Genomic DNA, 22,515 nt, shown 5'->3' on the forward strand with positions numbered 1-22,515 from the left:
TGCCTCAATCCCAGCGTGACATTGAGACCCCGAGTGGACTTTGCACCATTCTCACCCTTGCGGCACATGCTGCCCTTTCTCAAGGGTGGGTGTAAATTAGGAAGGTGTGAGCAAGACACACCTAAGGGTGCCCGGACCCCCCAGTCCACACTCTCCGGCCCCTTGGTTGACCTCTGGGGACGAATACCATACCTCTAAATAAACCCCCGCATTTCTATTTATTAGTGTATGAACATTGTTTTGTCTCTATTGTCTTTAGCAGAACTTACATGAAGCTCTTAGATGATCATTCTTGAAAACTTCAGTGTATTTACGATTGAGATTATTTGAGTGACGGCCCGCTCCAGTGAACTCTGTGACCGAGTTTAGCGGTGCGAGCAGTGACACTCGCAGAGGTGACAAAGTGTGACCCAGATGAGTCCAAGACTGAAGCCGGTGGAGATGCTTCTCGCGCTCACACCTTTTGGTTTTATGTCTGAGGTTGCCGCTTTGGAATGTTTGCACGCTTTTGTTTGTGCCAGTAGATTTAGTAATGAGAAGATCATGGAAAGTGTATGTGACGGTTAGCATATCCGTCTCATAGTTACAAAATTCTGGTTCAGATGCATAAAAGATTAAAATATTTTTTTTCCTATGACTTGACTTTGATGCAATGCTTAAAACTACTAAATAGCATATTTGATGATTTGATGAAGCAACTAAATGAAGTTGTATTTGTGGCTGTGTGATGTAACTTTCTAGTGTGTCCACTTGGGGGCAGTGTTGCACTTTTACATTTGCCAGGGGTCCCCCTCAACTATTTACCAACAGAAATGATATATTTTGAAAATTGACTCTTTTGAAAGCATTGAATGAATACAAGCTGTTTGATAAGAATATATTTAAAAAAATCATTTAAACACCGGCAACCTTATTGTTCTTTTTTTTTTTTAGTGCAACGATGTTTCAGGGTGTCCATTTTATGTCTTAGCACTATTAAATGATACAAACAAGACTTTATCAAAGAGACATAGCCTCCATTTAACGACTTACTCTCTTTGAGATGCGTCGACTAGAGATAATTACAATTTCGGCAACATTTGCTAGGTGATTACCTCATAATCCCCAATTTCATTTGATAAGTCACGCATTGATTTAACAGCGACTTGGAGCTAATGGAGTAGCTCGCGCCGCCGCCACAGTGATTTGTATGCCGGGGCGAAAGGACAACGGCGGATTGAAGGCAGAAAAACAGACGCTCGCCATCGCCTTCCGCTCGGTTAGCAATGAAAGACGAGCTCTAATCAAAGCGGGCCCGGTCCAAATAGTAAATCAACGCTGATACAATGGCGCGTGGTGTCGCTTGGAATCGTCCCTCTTACATAAAAAGCTGTTGATTATTTTTTTTTTTTTATAGCGGCTCCTGCTGCAAGGCAGGCAAAGGGGAGGATAAAAACGGAGGGGAGAGACGAGGCCTGCTTTGTATTCACCTGCGTCTCTGGATCAATAAAAGATAATTTGGGCTGATTCCTCCCCGTAGGCCTCTTAGCAGACGGGAGGGGAAGAGGGGTCAGCCGTTGCCGGGCTGCCAGGAGCTGGAATAACTTAGAAACACAGCGCAAATTACTGGCCTCTTGTTTGACTATCTCTCATTCGGTTTTTCGCTCTGCCGGGAGAAGCCGCGTGAGGCGAAGTCCTCTCCCTAATGGGATTGGAGGAAAAAAGGAAATTCTTTACAGAATACCGTCGCTGGCTAGTAAAAAGCAGAATCTGTACAGTTGATTTTTTTTTAACGTAGAATTTAGTAGAATTAAATTGCGCTAGTCAGCACTTTTGATTTAGTGCCGCTGGTATTTTCCTATGACATAATTTTCTTCCCACTTTGGAACTTGCCTAAGCTGCCCCAAAAACAATTGAAAGACTGCTTTAAATTCCCGCGAGGGGGACCGTGTGTTCCGAGATGTTTGGATTCACAGGTCAGGCCTCGTAAATTACCAAAGAATCAGGTTGAAGGCAGGGAACTAACACCGGTATTTGCTAGGCCGAAAACAAATTTAGTCACCCCCGAGGTGTGATTTTCTTTTTTGGCCTTCTCAATCAGTCAGTCCCCACTCGGAATCAGACACTATTAGCCAAGAATTCGTAAGCGCTTCCGTCCCTTTGGACTCTTTTAGCAAATTCCTTCATCCCAAAAAGATTTTTTTTGTCCTGACAGTGGGGGGGAAGGTTTTGGCTTATAGGCATGGAGGTTGCCGTCCATCACGGAGGGTCACCAGTCTGAGGGGAATGCGGCATGTCAGGGGTGCCAAGGAGGTCCCCCGGGAGACCCCCAAACCACATTTCGGCCTGATTTTTGCTGCACGTGTGGCGTCCGCCATCAAAGTTACACAGGTGTAGTTTGTATGCTAGCGTGCTCACTGTTTGATTAGTGGGGGCATAGGTGGGACCTTGTATGTTACCGGACCCCCTTAAAGTCAACTTTTTTTTTTCTTTTTTTATCGAGAGGCTTGTGATTTCTGTCACTGGGCCAAAATGCTAAGGAAAGAAATCCAGTGGTGTTGGGTTAGTGAATCCAAGTTTCCGTGCTAGCTTAATGCTAACAGACCATAAAATATTATTATGTCCATAATCAAAAACCTCAAAACTGGATATCTGAAGACAAACGGTGAAGCAACACATGTAGACAGAAAACAATATCAGGCATATTTTAGAAAAAAAAAAAATCCCCATAAAAAAAAAAAGAGCAATAGCTGCATCCGTGTAAAGATTCACATGACAAAGTTTTAAAAAGGTCCAATTGAAGAACCGTGTAAATGATTACAATTATAATTTTAATTGACTTCCAGTAAGGTTAAAACCTTAGGCTAAGGATATCTGTTTTTTTCCCCCAACAGTCATCTCCGCAGTGGCCACCAAACACTAATCCCACCCAACTCTTGAGATAGACAGAATTAGTGTTAATAAATCAACAGTAACACACACCGGCGGTTCAAAAAGTCCTTTTTCAATTAGCTCTTTGATGAAAAAATAACTACGTGATTAAGAAACACCTCAGAAATCTGATTAATGTTTCGGCTATTATATTTCAGCATCAGTCATTTTTTCTCCGGCCGCCGCACGTATTAATAGTTTGACGCGAAGGGGGGTGCTGTTTGAGGCCGGCGAGTCATTTCCATTCTCGTAGGCCGATCTAATCAACATATCGTATTAGCATTCACATGAAAACACTAATTACAAAGGCAGGGTGAACCTGATTTATGCTAATGCGAACGTGAACATGTGACAGATACATTCATCTGGAGTATCGGACCCTATGACGGCGTTAACTCTGATTAGCATGCCATTAGCATAGCACGGGGTAGAAAGTGTCGATTCACCCGAAAGGAAGTGGTTTGTCGGTTCTTTCGAATTTTCAGTTTTATATCTTCAACGACATGTTCTGGAGATTGGTTGGCACCTTTCTGGACCATCTGCTCTAAAAAACCGAGACCACCTTCTGCCGACAAGAGTTTGTTTTGGGAGACACGAAAGCACAAAGCGATGGGGCCCATCTCTCTCTATCCCTACTTTGATCCCTCCAATGAAAGGACCCCGGGCGTCCCCCCGCTAGTCTGTGGCCGGTTGCTGACTTTGGTCATGGCGCACATGGCACTCCAACAGAATGAGCCCATTGACGAGGCAACAGATTGCTTTTGAGTGTACCTGATGGTGATCCACCCCCCCTACTTCTCCCCGACTCCGCCGCCCCTCCCCTTCTCGCCCTCTTGCGAGCATCCGAAGACAATCTCTGTCATTCTCATACAAATTGCTGGTGGGTAGTGGATTTAGGAGAGTGGCAGAAGCCATTGTTTGCCAATCTGTATCAAAAGGCGGCCGCAATGCCGAGTGCTTTCCTATTCTCAGTCAGGATTAGGGTCGGTTTTGCTCGCTTGCGTTCGTAGTTTCACTCGGCGATGGGGAAATTTAATTGGTCTTAGATGTTTTTGTAATGAGCATATAAATCACAGAATCAGTCGGAAATGTGTCATCGGCCTTCTCAGGTGTTGTTTGCTGTTGGAATCGGAGTCTGACCCTGAGCGCCCCCCCTCTTTCTGTCCTGCTCGGGTCCCTCATCACCCCAGCTAATACCAGCCTCATTACACCGCTATCGATCGCACGCCGAGAAGGCCAAAGAAGTTCTCTCTTGCCTTTCGCTCTCCTGTGATCATTTTATACTCTCTTTTTTTTTTGGTTTACACTTTTTTTTTTTATCATCGGCAACTGGACCTTTTTTACTGATAACCTAAATTTTTTTTCCCCCTTCATTGCCAAGACCGATTTCGAAGTCAAATCTCTTCACACTCATCCATCCCCTGCAGTCCCACCCCATTCACTTTTATCTCATCCGTTGCCGGTGATTTGGCGCCTCATATAATAAGACCCAATTTATTATCCAAATCTCCATCGTGGGCCAGCTGTGTGTGGGCTGAAGTATAAACACGGCGGCGGCGGCGGCGGCGGCGGCTTTGAGAGCAAAGCAGGTGTTGAATTACAACACTCCCGCAGATGCACGGAAAACGTGGTTATTGAATTTTTCAAATAGTACATTCGATCGTTTTGTTGCACTTTTATCGTACTCTTACGTCATTGCGTAGTTCTTTTATAATCTGTTCTTATATCACAATCTAATTTAGCAGAAAAACAAAAAGTCATTTGAAAGGAGGGAAGCAATATCCAGGATAATTTGTCAGATTAATTGACCGCATATGTTTGGGGGAAGAAAAAAAAGTCAAGCGAATTATTTGCATTTCCTCGGCTACAGTAACTCGGCAAGGGGTCGTCTGTCCTCTGACCTCGCGCTGACAATCGGCGAGGCCTGTTTAAGGATAATTGCTTACATACCGCGCCGCAGCACCTCTCGACTCGCCATTTGCATGACTCCCTCGGTGGCTTTAATAAGCCGCTTACAGTAGACTTTTTAAATAGCAGGTACCCCCGTGACAAAGGTGTCGGACGGTTCTGCTGTTGTTCGTCAGGTCGGTTCTAGCCCACCCCTCTCCCCTCGCCCCCTCCCGTCCCCGCCTCTACCTCTACGTCTTTGTTTCACGGCTGACAGAAGAAGTGCCAGAACTCCTCCGGCTGGAGTGATTTATGACCAGCAGCTGCTTTTGCAGCCCGTGACCCACACAGCTGGGTGTCAGATGTGGTCTCCCCTGTAAGTAGAAACTTATCTGGCAAACCCAACATCAGTGGTAAAGAGGAGCGAAGACCGAGTGGGAGGAAGATGGAGTGGCCAGACTGAACCTTGGGAGGAAAAAAAAAAAAAGATGAAAGTGATAGCAAGGCAGAGAAATGGTAGCTGGAGAAGAAGGATTTAAACAACGCCGCTTTGACAGTGCTAAAGAAACAAAGAGGCATTAAGTGCAAGTTATTTTCCGGCGAAAAGCAAAGCGTGCGGCTGGAGCCGATCGATTTGAATGCGCCGGCTTAGCCCGCCATTGATTTCCGCTGGTGCAGGGAAAGCAAAATGTTTGTATTATTTCATAAGCCAATTAGGTGCAAGGATACTCCTCTCCTCGTGCGCCTATTGACCCACAGTCTGCGGCTTTATTGTCGGGGGGGGGAGGGCTTTATAAAAGATCAATAAAGGGCGAGTGATTGGATTATCGGTTAATCAATGCATTGTGCTAATATATCACCAGAGTGATTACAGAGCACTAGCTAATAGGAGGCCTCGGAAAGCGCCCAGGACACAGCACGCCAAAAGTGGACGTCGTCGATGAAACGCGCCACGGGGGAGCAAAGTTTCGGCGCGCTCGTTTGAACTAAAGTATTAAAATAAAAATGACGTGGAAGACAAGCTCGGCGTAAAAAAGGGGGAGGAGCCATGTTTAGTCTGGGTTGTAAGCGGAAGTGGCATAGAGATGGCTTGGTTGCCATGGTAACAGTGGAGTTTAGTCTGGGTTGTAAGTGGAAGTGGCACAGAGTTGGCTGCCATCAAAGTAGGGTTTTCTTAGTTGCCATGGCAACGACGGAGCTCTCTCCCATGACAAGCCTGTGTAGCCCAAATGATTTGGAACTTATATGTCATGGATCAATATTATGGATTTTTAATCAAATCATAGATTTTTTTTTTTTGGTGTGGCAAAAATTCTTGCGTTCCTAAAGAGCCCCGACGGCTGCTGAAGTTTTCTATTGTCTGCTCTCGTCTGAGAGGAGAAACGTGACCGGCAGACTAATCTCGTTAGACTCTTAGCGGCAAGAAAGGCAATAAGGTAATAATGTAATTAGAATGATGAACCCTTTCGCGAGTAATTATCCGTGTTTAACAACATCTCGTCAGGTCATTTACAGCAACTCAGCGAGTCTTCTAGCTTCTTCTCCGCTGTTTATAATTTAGCAAAATGATACCAACAGCGTAACAGAAAAAGAAAAAAAAAAAGGCTGGGGAAGGAATTGTGCTTTTGTTCCATCTCGATTCTCGGAGACGGAGGAGAAAGTGGCCGAGTGAATGAGATGTGGTTAAACATCTCAAATCCTTTTTAAGGTGTCTTTGTTTGGTTTCTTCTTAGCTGCTTTGTCCTTCTGTCTCTTGCTCAAACACCGGCCCGAGACATCATCTGGTCTTGCCGGGCTCACACTGAGGAGCTTTGCTAAAGTTCTTGTTTGCTGAAGAGTTTAGGGGAGCTTCCATGTGACAAATTGTCAAAAGAGCTTTTATGGAGCGTCGTGAAAAGGCAAAAGAGGCGAGAAGAAAAGCAGTCATGTGCACCGGAGTCGGTGCGGGGCGAGATGGACGAATTAAGAATCTTTTCATTGACTCGAGTCCTTCAATTGGATTGATTAGAACATAAAACGGCTTTTAATTCAATTCACCACTCTCAAACATTTTGGAGTTTTCAATTCTGATATGTGCGTGATGCCAAAATTCCCCATTTGGCCATTCCTGTCAGCCGAAAGCTTTGTTGCCCGGTCTGGCTGTTGAAGTGCCTGTTTAAAAATCCCCTCCGTCCCCGAGGACTTGTCTTTTACCCATCAGCCTGGTCGAAAGCGCTAATCAGGCGCAAAGCCGAAGCTGCGCGGCGTGCACTTGTTAGCCCCTCGTCCCAATCTTTCGCCGCATCCCCTTTGACATCCACACGGGCACTTAATTCCCCCGCTATTATGTTCTTATGTTTCTATAGCCTCCTAATGAGACAAGAAAGGGGAGTATCAGGTTGTGTCCATTGATGCGGCTCGGGCTGAATGGATGTGTGCGCCGAAACTCGGAGCCATCTGCCCGTTACAAGAAACGTGGCGGGTAATAGCGGAACCATGACCGTGGAGATCAGAGCCCCTGGCAGGGAGTCTTGTATTCATGGAGCTTTAAAGGCAGCCAGCCAGCACTGATCCGCCACGCCCCATCTAGCCCTCCCCAAAAATAACCATCCCTTCTATCTCCACTTGTTTATCCCCGTGCAGGCCTCAGAATTCATGTTGCCATGGGTGATGCGAGCTAAGGGGTCAGAGGTTCTTGTTGGAGGTGAGGTTCGGGCTGCGGGCCCATCTGAGAGGACCATCTGGACGAGTGACCTGACATAATTAGTTATTAATTCTTCTTCAGGGTGGGGGGGGAGCGCTCGCTCGGCTAACGCTTCTACCTGCGGCGCTTCTGTTAGCATCGGTGGCTCAATTTAAACGAATATAGACAATAGAACCACGATTCAAGCGGATCGGGAAAATTTCAGTGCACGGTTTTCAGATTTTGCTCTGAATTTAAAATATGAGCGTTTAACGAAACAGTAGTTCTCCCCTTCTGATGTTTTTAGGCCGACCGCTGTGATCTGCCCCGATTTGAGTCAGGAAAACCCCCGTAAGGAAAAATTAGCCAGTCGGCATTTTGCCAGCAGCCAAGGCGTTACTCTTTTTACCTTTTTATATGCCACATTCACCTTGACTGAATCACTTCGGAATTATTTGCCCGCAGTGTTGAGCTCTTTGTGAGCGATGTCACAATCAAAGCAGTCCAACGTCAGCATCGGGCCCCCTCCTGCTGATCTGACCCCCCCTACCCCCCTTCCAACACCGCCTCTGCTGTCACTGCAGGGGAATCTCCTCATTGGCATGCAGGCGGCGGCCGGAGTTGCGTCGCAGCGGCTCCCTGGCTCTCTGGGGACGCTCTCCTCCTTTCTCCTTGTCTGTCTCCGGCTCGCTCCCTCTTGGCCCTCATCACGCAGCTGTCACAATTTCCAGCAGATCCGGAGGGGAACCAGGAACGAGAGTCCGACGTGGGCGCCATCGGAATATTTTCCACGCAAAGGCCTCTCGTGATAGCTATTAGAAGATTTCTATCAGGCTCGACGTTGCAGTGCCGCGGGATTCCTCTCGTGGCTCTGGGAAATCATTTAATCATATTCTATTTTTATCCCACTCAAGTGTGACCGGTGGGCTTATTGTGCTTACATTTCACGGCACACGTTGATGACATGTTTGCAGAGAGAGAAAGCTGGTGAGATGCAAACAATAGTAACAAACAAACAAACAGTTCCCGAGACACGGAGCTTTTTTTTTTTTTTCCGACGGGATGCAACCGGTGTTTGATTTTGGCAAGGAGTGAAAGCAGAGAGCGGCGCTGCTTGGCAGCCAGACTCAAGCTGTGGGCCAAATCAAGCATGAAATCAGGAACAAAGGGATTGCAGGGCATTAGATTCACACTTTGGGTGTCTGTGTGTGTGTGAAGGTATTGTATCGTCTTTAATAGCCTCACGTGAAGGATTAGTTCATCTCAAATTAAATTGAAGAAAACCTTTAAAGGCGGAAATGACATGGACAAATAACTTCGGAGCTGTCAACCCACTTCCAAAGTCGTAAGTCAAGCGCCCAGGAACCTTTGGAGAAACACCCCCGGTCGGTTTCCCCGGCTCAGCCAATTAGATCGACCGCATGACCTCAATATCCCGCTCCAGCCAATCAGAACAACTGAACGGGCCGGGGGTGCAGCGAGGCCTGTGGCCGAGGTTTTCGCCGGCTACCCCCGATTGAATGTTTATTCAAGACCCGTTCGCTTGATTCGTTCGTTTTCCGAACATGCACTTGTGTACGAAACAAAAACTCCTAGAAAAGGCAAAAAAGAAAATCAATAATCAGATTTTTATGCTTCACGGAAGCTCACATATTGAAACGTTTTCCGGTCGAGCGGCGACTTGAGGACGACTCCCCACCGAGCGCCGGGCTTAAATTGACGTATGAATATGCAATCGTCCCTCAACGCCGGTCCTGAAATCAATCAAGTTGACATTGAGACTTGCCACCTGTGGGCCCAACTTGTCTAATAAGGTGTGGAGGAAATATATTTAAAAAAAAATTTTCTGTATATAACTTTGAAGCTTAAATGCTAACGCTAGCTAACCGCCATCCTGCCATATTGTTGCTTTAAGCACATCGTTCTCGAAAGGCGAACGACTCCGTACTTTGTATCATACCTCCCTCGGAGGAGCAATTTTGGATTCAATCTACTGATATTTTTGTTTCTGGAAGTACCTTCATTTATTGCATTACAATAGAAGGCTTGTAGTTGAGTGCTCTCGAGGGTGCGCGGGAAGAAAAGGGGCCCGGGCAAATGGCCCACGTTTAGCCCCATGTGAAGCCAAGTGTAAAAGCACGGAGGGCACATCACTCAAAAAAAAAAAAGCTTTTGTAATATTCCAACAAATCAGCTCAAAATACGAGCGCAATCCTCACACAGCTACAATTTTACGCCGTTCTTTAGCATCTGCGATCCCGCTCGTGGAGCAGCGGTGATATCTGGCAGAGCTTCACATGCTCGTGTCAGACGTGACTGATGCAAGTTTTGCCTCCAGACTGCGTCCGGGTTCAGACTCGCAGATAATTCGCACATTTCGGTAGAAATGCGAAGAGCAGGCGTAACACGTGTGATTTTTACTGCTTTGGAAGAACCTGTCCATGAAGAAAGCCAGCTTCTGTAATTTTTTTTTTTTTTAAATTCGAGAGGTCACAGTGTCCTTCAAAGCATGTGTCGAGTTAAACTTTACAGCGTATTTCTTTTACTGTGAACAAACCTCCTTGAAATGACCGAGTTCACAGTATATAAAAACTTCATTGCGTTGTCAAGCGCTATATGACGATAACAAAAACAATAAAGTCAGTCAAAACTAAATTCTGGCGCCCCACAGAAAAGAATCAACTCTGCTACATAAATGTAAATATTCTAAAAGAGAAATAGTACTTTTTTTATTTTCATCTGAATGATTGCTGATACCTTTACATCTTGCAGGTGATGTCTTACCACTAGGGGGCGTCTGGTATCCTGGCTAATCCTTTAATATCAGAACCATAAAAATAGTAAACTGGTGGAACTAATTTCCTCCTGTATTAAAATGACATCCCAAACAAGAGCTTACAAGCGGATGTACATAATAGAGTAAATATTTTTCTATATCCAGCCACAGCCACAAAAGAGAAATTGAAAATCCATCATCTGGGCACGCAACGCGAGGACGTCAGCTTTCCTTTCCGTTTGGCTGCTCCTTGCCGACATGTTGTGAGCAGCGCTTGCGGTCTTATGTTTATGCAAATCAAAGCGCTTGATGTCATGGAAACTGTGAGAGTGAAAGGAGCCAGACGTGTCATCTAATCGTCACAGGAAATCAAATAAATAAAGTCTTATTACTAGACATTTTTTTTCCCCATAATTATCTTTTTTTACCGATTGACTGAGAAAAATCAAAAAAAGTCTCAATTTTTTTTCTGCATTGTGGAAATTTTTAAAGCCGACAATATAAAGTATCTATAATATTATTTGATACACTTCTTGTGTCAAATCTCGTTAGATCGGACATGGCGCGCTCGCGGTTGCAAAAAGTAGTTGAATAAAATCGACACAGACAACTTGTTTGTTTTGAAACTGTATTCAGATTCAAATGAGCTTTTCAAACCAATAAATAATCTCCTCACTTCTTCTCCCATCATTCATTGTGAGCTATTTACAATATAAATTAAATAAGAGAAAACATTCAGCGTATTTTTTCCCCCCATACAGATTGCATGTGAAGCGGCATTTAAAGCGTGTTGTACTTATGCTACATGAGGTAAAAACATTTATATCCTGATATGTAAACAAGGTGTTTTTTTTTTTCAAAGAGATTTACATAAACAAAAAGTTGGACAAAACAGAAGCCTTCAACTTGCTGTCAGTCAAACACCAAGAGCGTGAAATAAATGGCACTTCATGAAACAGCCCACCGACAAATAAATACAAAGAATCGTTGATATTTTACACCAGGGATGTGCCGGTCCGTTCCCATGTTGGCTCAACCATTATTTCTGTCTTTACGCGCTGGAGGCCAAGGGGCAACGGAGCGACACATTCTCATACGGCCGATGGAAATCCAAGACAGATTAACCAAGGAAGCCAATTGGGCGTGAGACATTTCGCCCGCAAACACCGGCTTGATGTTTAACCAGAACCTTTGTCGCCTCTGCAGGAAGAAGGGAATTCATTCGCCGCCGTTTGAATAACACTCGTTTGCCTTCTAGTGGAAAAATAGCGGCGGCCTTTGCCTCTTGGCTCTGCCAGCATCGCTTTGTCATTATTCTTGGAAAATAAAACGCTCCTTCATGTAGATCACCTGTCTGGAGCTCGGAGCGTCCTTGCTTAGAGACCCATCAGAATCAGATATTGTCAGCTCCCGTTGGTTATAATCACAGACGTGGCCTTGTGTCCCTGCATCTGCTCGGCCTGCATCCTCATGTGAGCCGCTACGTCGTACTGGACTCCTCCGCAGGCCAGCCCGGAGTAACTCCTTAGGCTCTCCGGGTCGTACAGGTGTTCCAGGGAATAGCCAGTCAATGCGTAGGCTGCTTGCCTGTCCAGAGGTTGCCTCTCCTGGGATGGGTAGAGCAGAGGGCTCCCTTGAGGTTGTGACTGATGAGGGGACAGATCCGTCTGCATGTAGTCTTTGGTGAGGGGGAGTCCGGACCTGGGGATGACGTCGGAGCTGGGGCTGCTGAGGCGAGAGAGGGAGCCGGGACTGGTTGTGTTTTCGTCATTGTCCAGAGGACCGGGGACTTTGACGCGGTGGTGGAGGCGCTCGGAGGGGAGCTCAATGCTCGGGGCTCCCGGACCCCGGCACACCACGCTGGGCATGCTGATCTGTGAGTGATGCGGGAGCGACGAGTTGAAACACGGACTGTGAGTCTTGGAGACGTCGAGCGTCGGTTTTTGCTGCTGAAGACGGTTCTCTTCCTCTTTGATCATCTGCTGCGTGGCACGAATTAGGGTCTCCATTTTACTGGGTTCTCGGGGACTGGCCTGGAATTGGTCGCCGTGATAGCGCTCGCCGGAATCACTGGTGGACCCCCCGCCATCCGGTGAACTCATGATGCTGTCTTCATCCCAGTGGCCTCTCCCTATTTCAATCAAAGAAAAACCTCGTTAGAAGGTATACCGTGTTCCTGCCTGCATTTACCTTTGATATATTTCACTGGAAAGATTGCGTTCTGCTCTGAATGTGCATATGGAATCATACAAGGTCTTGGCAAACAACAGTGGTTTGGGGCCATGCATTGTGAAATTACTTGGCTTCCAATTTGAGGCAATTTTTGAACAGATGGTAGCAATCGACACACTGGCAAGAAACGGCATAAACAACTTAGCATGTCCCATAATAACATTTGGAAAACAGCTACCAGGCTCAACGAGCTATTTGCAGAGACAGATGGTTGCGGCCTCAACCCTAACACCTCACCGTGGAAGGCGGCGTGGTAGGACGTGATTTCGTAGCCCTCGCCGTTATCCCCAGATGCTTTCGGGAGGGCCAGCACGGAGCGGGTGGCGTCCCACCACACCTCTCTTCCTGACTGGGGGGCTCCCAAAAAGTATCGTCCGCTCGGACATCGGACCCGATCGCACGTGGCCGGGTGAGGACGGGTCTGGGCGTGAGCGAGGTCCTCTTCCAGAAGACCCAAGCCATAGCACAGGGAGCCAGAGTCCGGGTAGAGCCGGTAGGCGCACGATGCCTCGGCGGCCTCGCCCGAATCCAACAATTGAGGCGAGGCGGCCTCCGTCAGGGGGCTTCCTCCCCATTGGCTGTCTTGGTCTGACTCCGAGCGCTCTGGATTGAAAGCTGAGAACTGCTGCAGAGCCAGAAGATGTGATTAGAAGTGCTCTCGAGCCTGTCTCGCTTTGTTTAGTTCCATCAAAGTGTCTTACCTGTGGGTAGGGCGACACTCTGGCTTTCGCTTTTGACTGGGTCAGACGTGACTTTGTGCTCTTCCTCTCCTCGTTCAGACTGTCGGTGTAAGGAAAGGCCGGCTTGGTGGGGCACATTTGGTCCAGGGACAACTGCATTCCCTTGTATTCCGTGTCCCTTTTACACATCAACACAAAATAGGCGCTAAGCTAATATTTAGCCAAAGAACCCGCCATGGGTTGACCCTATGATGTGAGGCACAATTTTCAAAAGCTATTCTTCCAGTATTGCCTCAAAGTAAGGGCCGATACTTTGATGCTTGTACTTTTGACAATTTAAACCGGGTGTCCCGGTACTGAACTCCGTGCAGGGGGAGCGACACGGCTCCCGTGTCAAGTGCTCGGCAAACACGAGCCTTTTATAACTTATCACATCAACAGTATGTAATAGCAGCTGGCTGGCATTTTAAACCCCGTGGCCCATCCCTGACCCCGCGTAGCCAGCCTCTTTAATAGGACTCTAAATATGACCCATTCTTTATGTACAACACCTCAGGAGAAAGGCTGTGTTTGGATAGCCACCAGCGAGTGAGTGTTATTTGCTCTTGCAAGGTATAGTTGCGGCGCTGCATCCTATCTGCGCCCCCGCTGACTCGTGGCTGAGCCAATAATGCCGGGCCATTGTGCAAACTCAGCTGTGTTAGCCGAATTCCACCTCGGGGTCAATGTCAGACCACCTCGCGCCTGAAATGCACCACCGGTGTGGCTCCCGACATGTTTTATTAATGGCCATTGTTGGCTGCTTGTTAGTAATTGTTTTTTCTCTCAAATGTAACGCAGTCGTGTTGTTTTCTTCAAGACGCGGCGAAGAACTGAATCGTCATGCACGTGCTTGCATTACATGTACTTAAACGTTACACGTGGACGTGTCCAGCCTAACGAGGCAAACCCAACGTGTACTAGCCGGGAGATAGCTATTGATTCCTAGTCGCCCGTTCGATCGACTTTGCTTTCTTTACACTGCCGATCGATGGCGGCAGTAGAGGTTTTTTGATGGGGTTCAACCCCGATGTTTGTCTTGCCGTCTCGAAGGGTCTGTGTGTGATTTGTGCTCTCATAACAACAACTTCCCCGAGCCCTGCTGCCACAGTGTTTTGGTGGATTTGTCAACAGAGGCTATATAGTGACGTGCCTCATTCAGGCAACATTTAACAAATAACAAATAGCGCCTATTTCAAAATGCAATCATCTATATGTTATATATAATATTTCCTGAATGAACATAATTTCATAGAGGTTTTTCCAGTCAGTTTTCAATATAATGCTATGTCATCCATGTGACAAGTTTTTAATGACCCTACACTTGTTTTGTTGGATCTGACTGCAGTGTGTGATACGGTGGACCACAGTATTCTGTTGGCTAATTAGCAGCATCACGTGGGCATTAGTTAGCGCGTTCTAGAGTGGTTCAGATCCTAATTAGCTGTCTCACTGTTGTATGGCGTTCCACAGGGTTCAAGTTTGAGCCCCATGCATTTTGTAGTGATGCCTATCCAAACGGTGCCATGAGGGGGATAAAAGTTGTATTGAGTCTAACCACCAGGTACACCAGGCAGGTGCACATTTAGATTTAGATAAATAACTACATGGCAGTAAGTAAGTGACAACAACACAGACAAACAAATTAGGCTACATGTAGTGTTAGTTCCCTTTGCACCTCTTGAGTTTTTATTTGTGTTTGGTGTGGATTACGGACTGTATCCAGTCTGCCGTCTTACACAGCAGTCCCCGTCAAATCAGATTTGTATAGAGGCCTGATATTGATGTAGTGTTCCTGTGCTCTACCGCGGTTCACGCCAGCTTCATCACACGTCGCCGATGCACTTTTCAGCCGATATATTGAACGCTGCAAGAATAATATAACATACAGGAGGACGCGAGTTTGTCTTTGCTCACACCGTGACAATTTCGCCAAAGTCACGTGACACTCCACCAGGCCCCGCCTTTTAAAGGCATAATCACCTTTTTAGGGGACCCCAAAAACGTCAGTTTTAAGGGTTTATAACTCACGTGAGGACGTAGTTGACACTGACAATGCAGTGGGGTCTCGATGACCTGCTATTGTGGACGATGGTAGCGTAGCTCTGCACCCACACCCATCCGCCGTGCTTGGCGAGGAAACGGTAATATTTAGTAGTGACTTGGCCCTTTACCAGCACTGGGGGAGATTAAAGAATCACACAGATGACAGAGATTAGCGTGTTTGTGTGCGTGTGTTTGTGCTGGCGTAATGGTCCGCATGTGTCGGCGTACTCACAAAGGTGATGCGCGCAGCGGAGGTGGAAGATGTCACAGCTGTGTACGTGATGGTACAGAGTTTTCTCAATCAGATCCTGCGGCTCATAACCCGTCAGCTCGGCAACCCTGCGGAGAAATGTTTGGATTTAAAAAGATAAAATAAAAAACTCGCCGTATTTGCATGTTTTAACTGTGATTGGAAAAGATGGGAAACCTGGTTGTAATTATTAGGTGGCATTTGGAAAGTAAGCTAATGATGGTCATTTGGAAACATCTGCTCGTTCACCTGGAGTCCAGAAAGATGAGCTTCATGTCCAAACTGGCTCTGAACATAAACATGTTGCTGTGTAGTTTGATCTCGGTCACGGCGCTGGGGGGCAACGAGTGCCCCACCGCCACCAGGCCCACGTTCTGGTAGCAGCCCTCAAAGGGGGCCATGTCCAAGCTGTACTGACGGATCTTCAGGTAGCCACTGCAGTGGATCACCTGGAACGGGATACGTTTTACATGAACACACAATTTATGACAAAAATAGTAGTTAGCACTACAAAGCAAGCAGTTATTTTTATAGTTTAATTTAAGGGTATAATTAGTTCTATAAACTTTTGTTCCACTTGTCGCACTTGCAGAAATCTTAAATATTTTGTTGATTTGCCAAATTTATTTTTTTTTGCTTTAAAATCTGAAGTGATCACAATTTATATTTATTTTTTTACAGTATGGAACAATTTCATAAATTCATTTACCTTATATCCACCACTGGTGAGGCCTGCATTTCTTTTAGCCAACACACATTTCATTCTCAGAAAGAAAGAGCGCTCCACTTCATATTCTGAAAAGAAAATAATCATTTCTGATTTTGTGTATTATCATTCGTAGCAAATAAATAAAATGGGAGGATTAAAATGCTTAAGAATAAAATGCTACTTTCTAGCTATTGTGAAATGCAAAAGTTATATACGAAACACAAAATGCAAATTATTCAAGCCTATATTGAATAGAACACAAATTACTAAGGTAAGCAATCGGGGGGGCTAAAGAAAATCAACTAAATACTTCCATGTGTGTACTTTGGCGACATTTGCGCACACAGTGCGTCAATCATGCGTCACTTTAACACTGACGCGTCTGTTCCAATGATTGCGTCGCTCGACACGCTCATGACATAGCAAATAGACAAGAATAATGAGTTTGAAACCCAGACCGAATAGAAAAAGCTTTGGTCCCGGATGCAATGATTAGTGATTATTATTATTTTTTTTTTAACCTTGTACAAAATGGGAGTGGTAGGGCTGATGGGGCGTCAGTACAGCTGTCATCTCGTCGTGGTCAGCGGGGTGCACATATTCATAAATACTGTTTCCGGTCAACTCTACCTGTGGAGAACAACTCCGATCATGAACACGTACTTAATAAATTGGTATAAATAAATTCGAAAAAAAATTAATACATTAATTAAAATAAATAAATAAATAACCTGCGATAGTCCCAAATGCACGGACGCCGTTTCTGAAATGTACATTATTTTCCCATCTGGAGCCACAACGAATATGAAGCCATCCAATGTCTACGAATAAACAAAAAGCAGTTGTGAGAAACCGCTTTGCATAATAATCGTGACGAACATAACTGGTGAGGATAGGAAATGATAGGACCTGTAGTAGATGAGAGCCCAGCTCACGTCCAAGATTATCCAACGGTCTCGTTCGATTTGTTTGACCCCACGCGTCACCTAAACCTGCAATAATAATCATAATAAAAATGAATAACTGAAATAAATGACGTCATCGTACGAATCGAACAATCGTGCAAATGCGCAGCAACGATGACAAGTGTGCGGGTTTTTTTAAATAAAAATACCGCATCTCTTTTCACGTGTAACCGATTAAAAAAAAAAAGCGAAATAAAGCGGCGATCGTTTTGCATGTTTCTTGCATGCACGGCCGCGATCGTGTGCGTTTCCTGGCGCTCATATGGCTTAAGGTGATTACAAGCCCTGCAGGGCCCTCGTCGTAATAGCTGCGCCTTGCTCGCAGTCACGCAACCTGCCGAGAGCTGCTTATATTGCCGAAGGAAGAAAGAAAAAAAAAAATGACGATAGAGGTCTTTTCTTTGCTTCTTCTGCAAAGCTGCGAGCTCGATCAATGTCACCAGGCAAGTCCTCAACTTGCAGTGACTGAGCTCATTAGGCAAATATTATTTGTTTTATAAAAATACGAACCTTGGATGTTGCTATTTAGAAATGTTGCTGTGAATTTGATTTTGTGCAATTGTTCTTGGTGATTTATAGCGAAATCGAGCTTATGCATTTTTGTCGGCGTGTTTTTTTGGTCGCTATTAAAAAAAACATAGAGCCCCACTATATGGCTGATAAAAATATTATAGGCAGAACACGTTGTGTTGGCTCACCTTGCGGAAAGACTATCCTCATTTTCAGGTAACTGGTGGTCAGTCGAATGATAGACGCTTTGTCCAACTGCGACGTAATTGCCGACGGTAGCGGCAACATTTTAGCCAGCTCATAAAATTCACTGTTCTCCTTTTCCCGTCTAGTCCTTGCCGCCGTTTTCGATTTTTCCTTCATGTCGGTGCCGGTTCGTTTCTGTTGTTGCTGCTGATAATCGTGATGATGATGCTGGTGCTCCTCGCTTGCATATGCGGCCCCTGATGCGCTCCTCTCACATCAGCAACGCGCTTTGCCTCCTCGACATGGTGAATAAATATATATTTTTTTTAAGTTTTGAAGGAAAGATTCACTTGAAATATTAGATATCCAGCGTGTGTGTGTTTAGATATCCTCGGTATTCCTTAGATCGACTGCGTCCGATGTGGAGGCTTAAATCCATCACCTGCAGAACGAAATTCATTTAAAATATAAATCAATCAAAGCTCTTATAGCCATCAATAAAAATCTCTGCTGTTCAGAAACGATTCAACATAAAGAACTATTAACCAGCACTTTATGCACATTTTTATAAATACCCATTAATATTTCAAAAAATGTGCCTGTGCCTTTCTTGCTTGAATTCATTTCATAGAAAATATTGCTTCACAGTAAAGGGAAAATATTGTCCAAAATAAATGGAGGCCTACCCCTAAAATTATTATTATTATTATTATACAAATGTAATTATTCACTTAGTGTAGCAGAAAATAGACGGCAACGTACAAACTTACACTTCTATATTTTTCTTGAGCAATAAGCAACAAAAAAAGCATTTATTTTTCCTTTTTTTTTTTAAAAAAAGAAAGTTGTGTTAGACGCCCTAATTTATTTTATCAGCTGTAACTAATATTATGGCTGTAAACATGATAATTTAATCGCGTGTCCTAAATAATCCCCTACATTGTATAAATTTTAAAAAACATCGGCTATGCACATGCGTTTTGAAAAGTCCCTTGCACGTCTTTTTTGAATAATAATAATTTGATCAAATAATCTTATTTAAAATAACACTGCTATTGTATTCGCTGTGGAGGCAGAAACTTAATTGCTTGACATCAGTCATGCGAATCGATCTTACCTCGCCTGCTGGGAATTTCACCTGTCCTGAACCGGCTCGGCCGAGTCGTCCCAGTTTGGTTCCCCTTTCTCAGCTCCTCCCGGAGTTCCACCTGGAAAGGCGAACACGCGGCCGTGCGCTGCATACACCTTCCCAAATTACAGGCGCGCGCAACGAGTGGCATTCGTGCCCCTGACAAGCCTCCTCGCCTCCGCTTCCTCACTGCGCCTCTCAGGAGCAGCTCGGGACACGCCTCCCCTTCTTTCCCATTGGCCACGATCCCCCTAAACCTCCTACCCGATTGGGTAAATCCCATTGTGGGCGTGGTTTTAAATCTGCCATGCGCGTGCACGCCACTTGTGGCCGTGTCACAACACACAAGTGAGCTTGAGCTGACAATTTTGTTGCGTTTTTGTCATTAGCTGACATCAAATAAAAAGGTATGCGTGTGTTAAGTCTGCTTGGGGGATTATTAAACAATTGAATATTTAATTATTAAAGGAAACATAAAAGTAAGGTCCTTTCAATCAAGTGCGCAGGATTTTTTTTTGCCCAATTTAATGGTGTTATTCCTATTCATTAGTATGCAAATTAGTCTTGATGCAAAAAGAAATACAGCCAGCATTTTGTCAGCCTTGTATTTTTGTGACATAGTAATGTTCTCAAAAAATGGGGAATTAGAGGAATTAAAGATTATGGCAATGCATATAAATGCAAAGTTGAGTAGAAAACAGCAAGTTATTATTATTGTTATTATTATTATTATTATTATTATTATTATTATCCCTTACGTGCTATACAGTAAGTCTCTCAAAATCCTTTCTTTGTTTTATAACAATACAGCTCTGCTATAATGACAGTGTGTAATAAATAGTTCAATGATACTATCGCAATGAAATATTTGATTTTATTCACTACAATTTGATAAAAGAAGTCATTCTGAATATTCTATTTTTTTATTTTTATTATTATATGAACGTTTTGCATGTGTCCCTGAAACTGCCTCCCATTCTGTCATAATGTTGTAACTTTGGGACAACTCTAACAAGAAACCTTTCAAAAATTAGAACTATATTTTTTAAACAGACTGTTTAACAAAACGGAAAATATTGTTATTTTTTGGCCTAAAACGTGCCATTTTAGCAAGAAAACCTAAAATTTTATTTTTTTGGGGGGGTGAAGTGCAGGAGAAACACTTTTCCCAACCAAAAAATGAAACAATTAGTTCAATTGCCCTTTTAAAATGCGATCAAAGTTTTTCCCCTAAAAATTTTGACTTCATCCAACATAGTTTTTACACTGTACAGCAGTGTTCTAAGTGCAACGTTGCAAAATGAAGGCCCACCATTTGCTCATTAACTGCTAAGTGTAGCCAAAAATGTCCACCCTGTCATTGTCCACCCCATCATCAACATATTTTGGTGTTTGTACATAGATTTTCTGTATGCAGTCTAACATTCGAACATCAAATTAAACGGAAAATTTCAACAAATGCACCCTATGGCATTTTTTTTCTTCTTCTTTGACTTTTAATTTATTCTTTCCTGCTCTGCAAGTAACTCGTGTAGAATATTTTTATTTATTCATTTTTTCCACGTTGAAATAATCCTTCAAATCAACTCTTAAAGTTACACTTACTATCCAATCCATCCAACATTTTATTTAACTATATTCACAACTTCTGAATTTAACCACACTTTAGAAGTTCTTTTTTTTTTTCACTTGCTATATCCCCCTCCTAAAGTAAAATGCAAAACGCGGTCATGGAGAGCAGAGCAGTGCGGGCCAGGTCCGGATCTCCTGCACTATAGTTGGGCCTCCGTCAAACACATTTATGGGCGGATTAATTTCCACTGCGGGAATCAGATGAGAGCGCCGCCGCGCATGGACATTTTTAATTAGTTAGCCCGAGCTCAGATGGAGAGCTGCTGTGTGAGCATGGGGGAGGCGGGGTGAGAGGGTTGGATAGGGGGGGGCAGTTGGAAGGGAGGGGGGGAGGGGGGGCTCGGATGCATGATGGTGAGCTCATTACGCGCATAATTAGCCCTGAAATTGATGCTGCATTGAGCCATAATTGGAGATTTCTCCTTCTGACTCTCTCTTGTGTACGCATGCGCAGGAGCGCCCGGGTTTAATGACTTCCGCCGGACTCGGAATTAGCCTCACAATGTACCGCCTCTTGATTATTTTCTCATTTCGGACACAGAGGAAAAAGAGAAGAAATTGGAAATTAGAAGAAGGCCCCACAGATGCCAAGTGGACTATATAGTGGTGTATTATGATGCTATATAGCCTCTTTGGGAAAAAAAAAAAAAAATCTTCCAGTCTTACCTCCCCCAGCACCGCTCTAATATCCCTGCTAATTTCTTGACATGAGTCACAGGCCGTAGGTCACCATGGCAAGTTCAAGGTTCCTCTTGGTGCAAACAATTAGCTGCGGTTCTTTTCCGAAACGCCCAGCCGCTATCTAAGCAGTATTTTCTTTTTTTTCATAACGATCAACAATGCAACCAGAGGCTCGTTGGATGTCCTGTTAGCGTCCCACCACGGGGGAGCCCGCCTTGTTACTTGTGCCCACCCACCCCCCACTCCCTGCACCCATCTCTTGGTTTTGATTGTGTTTGTACAAATTGTGCTTCTCAGCTGGAGAGCAGGCAGGAGATTCTCCACAGCGTGCGACAGAAGCTTTGGTATTGCAGGGGGGGAGCGCATGAAGGTTATTTATGGAAGGAAAAGCTGGAGGACGAAGGGATGGGAGTTGTATTTCTGTCATGGTTGAGCTCTTCTAATGGCTAAATGTGCTTTTTATTTATAGGGGTCTTCTTTGCTTATGACTAATGAGGAACTTAAGGTGCACTCATCTCACATCGTTTTTCCTTTCACCAGTGCCACGATAGAAAAAAATAACGATGCAAAAGGTATTTCATTTTATTACAGACTATTTGTTCAGATTTCAAAATATAATGGAAAATAAAATAATTGTAGAACGGCGACGTAACCCGTTTTTGTACGTAAATCAGAGAACGTCGTCATTTATAATTACGGGCTAACGCAATTATGGAGTCATAATTATGGCGTGCATTTATATGGAAAACACTTCCAGCTCATAAGTGAGAGCAATCAAAAACTGCGAAAACGAGTTAATTGTGGGATGCGTGGAACCAAGAAATGTCATAATTACACGAAATATAAAAACAATTGTGGCCCCTGTAAATGAATACGTATGATGGAAATGTCTTAATTATATTCATATATACCATGTGACCACGTATTCCTACGCCGGGCGCCAGTTGTAACCCGGGAAGGTGGGACAATTGTAAACTGAACTACCCGAATCTATTCCAGGGTCATACTGTCGCCACCATTAAAACTTTATTAACACTTTAGAACCCTTTGAGGGCGTGTAGGTGTTAAAAAAAAGTCGTGTAATATTCAAACGTGAAACCAACGAAGCGCCGTTAGCGTTATAGTGACGTCATTACGAGCGGGTTGCCATAATCTTAATTGCATCTAACGTTACAATGTTATGGGAGAATTCAAAGTGCGAGAGTTGTGGCAGGTGGAAAA

At 44.5% G+C, this 22,515-nt stretch overlaps 1 protein-coding gene across 3 annotated transcripts; it reads right to left on the minus strand.

Annotated features, from left to right (window-relative positions):
- Positions 1-10,846: 10,846 nt before the first annotated feature.
- Positions 10,847-19,374, minus strand: LOC125990300 (single-minded homolog 1-like). 3 transcript variants are annotated; one of them, XM_049757298.2, is made up of 12 exons: positions 18,970-19,374; positions 17,855-18,294; positions 17,101-17,183; positions 16,923-17,012; positions 16,713-16,821; positions 16,192-16,277; positions 15,732-15,931; positions 15,465-15,571; positions 15,218-15,365; positions 13,169-13,325; positions 12,705-13,089; positions 10,847-12,366 (listed from the first exon to the last, which is right to left on the minus strand). In XM_049757298.2, exons 2-12 carry the CDS (start codon positions 18,027-18,029, stop codon positions 11,639-11,641), a joined length of 2,268 nt encoding a protein of 755 aa, XP_049613255.1. In that variant the 5' UTR covers positions 18,030-18,294; positions 18,970-19,374; the 3' UTR covers positions 10,847-11,638. The 3 variants fall into 3 exon arrangements, with proteins under 3 accessions (XP_049613255.1, XP_049613253.1, XP_049613256.1); XM_049757296.2 differs by having other exon boundaries at positions 12,705-13,092; positions 18,970-19,372; XM_049757299.1 differs by lacking the exons at positions 17,101-17,183; positions 17,855-18,294; positions 18,970-19,374 and having other exon boundaries at positions 12,705-13,092; positions 16,713-16,817; positions 16,923-17,000.
- Between the last annotated feature and the right edge of the window lie 3,141 nt (positions 19,375-22,515).

This window comes from Syngnathus scovelli, chromosome 20 (genome assembly GCF_024217435.2).
Source record: "Syngnathus scovelli strain Florida chromosome 20, RoL_Ssco_1.2, whole genome shotgun sequence".
Classification (NCBI taxonomy): Eukaryota; Metazoa; Chordata; class Actinopteri; order Syngnathiformes; family Syngnathidae; genus Syngnathus; species Syngnathus scovelli.

Coding starts and splice junctions, on each gene's coding strand:
- LOC125990300 (XM_049757296.2), bottom strand. CDS start 18,029: ATGAAGGAAAAATCGAAAACGGCGGCAAGGACTAGACGGGAAAAGGAG. Junction 17,184..17,854: donor GAGGATAGTCTTTCCGCAAG/GTGAGCCAACAC, acceptor TTATTATTGCAG/GTTTAGGTGACGCGTGGGGT. Junction 15,572..15,731: donor CTCATCTTTCTGGACTCCAG/GTGAACGAGCAG, acceptor ATTTCTCCGCAG/GGTTGCCGAGCTGACGGGTT.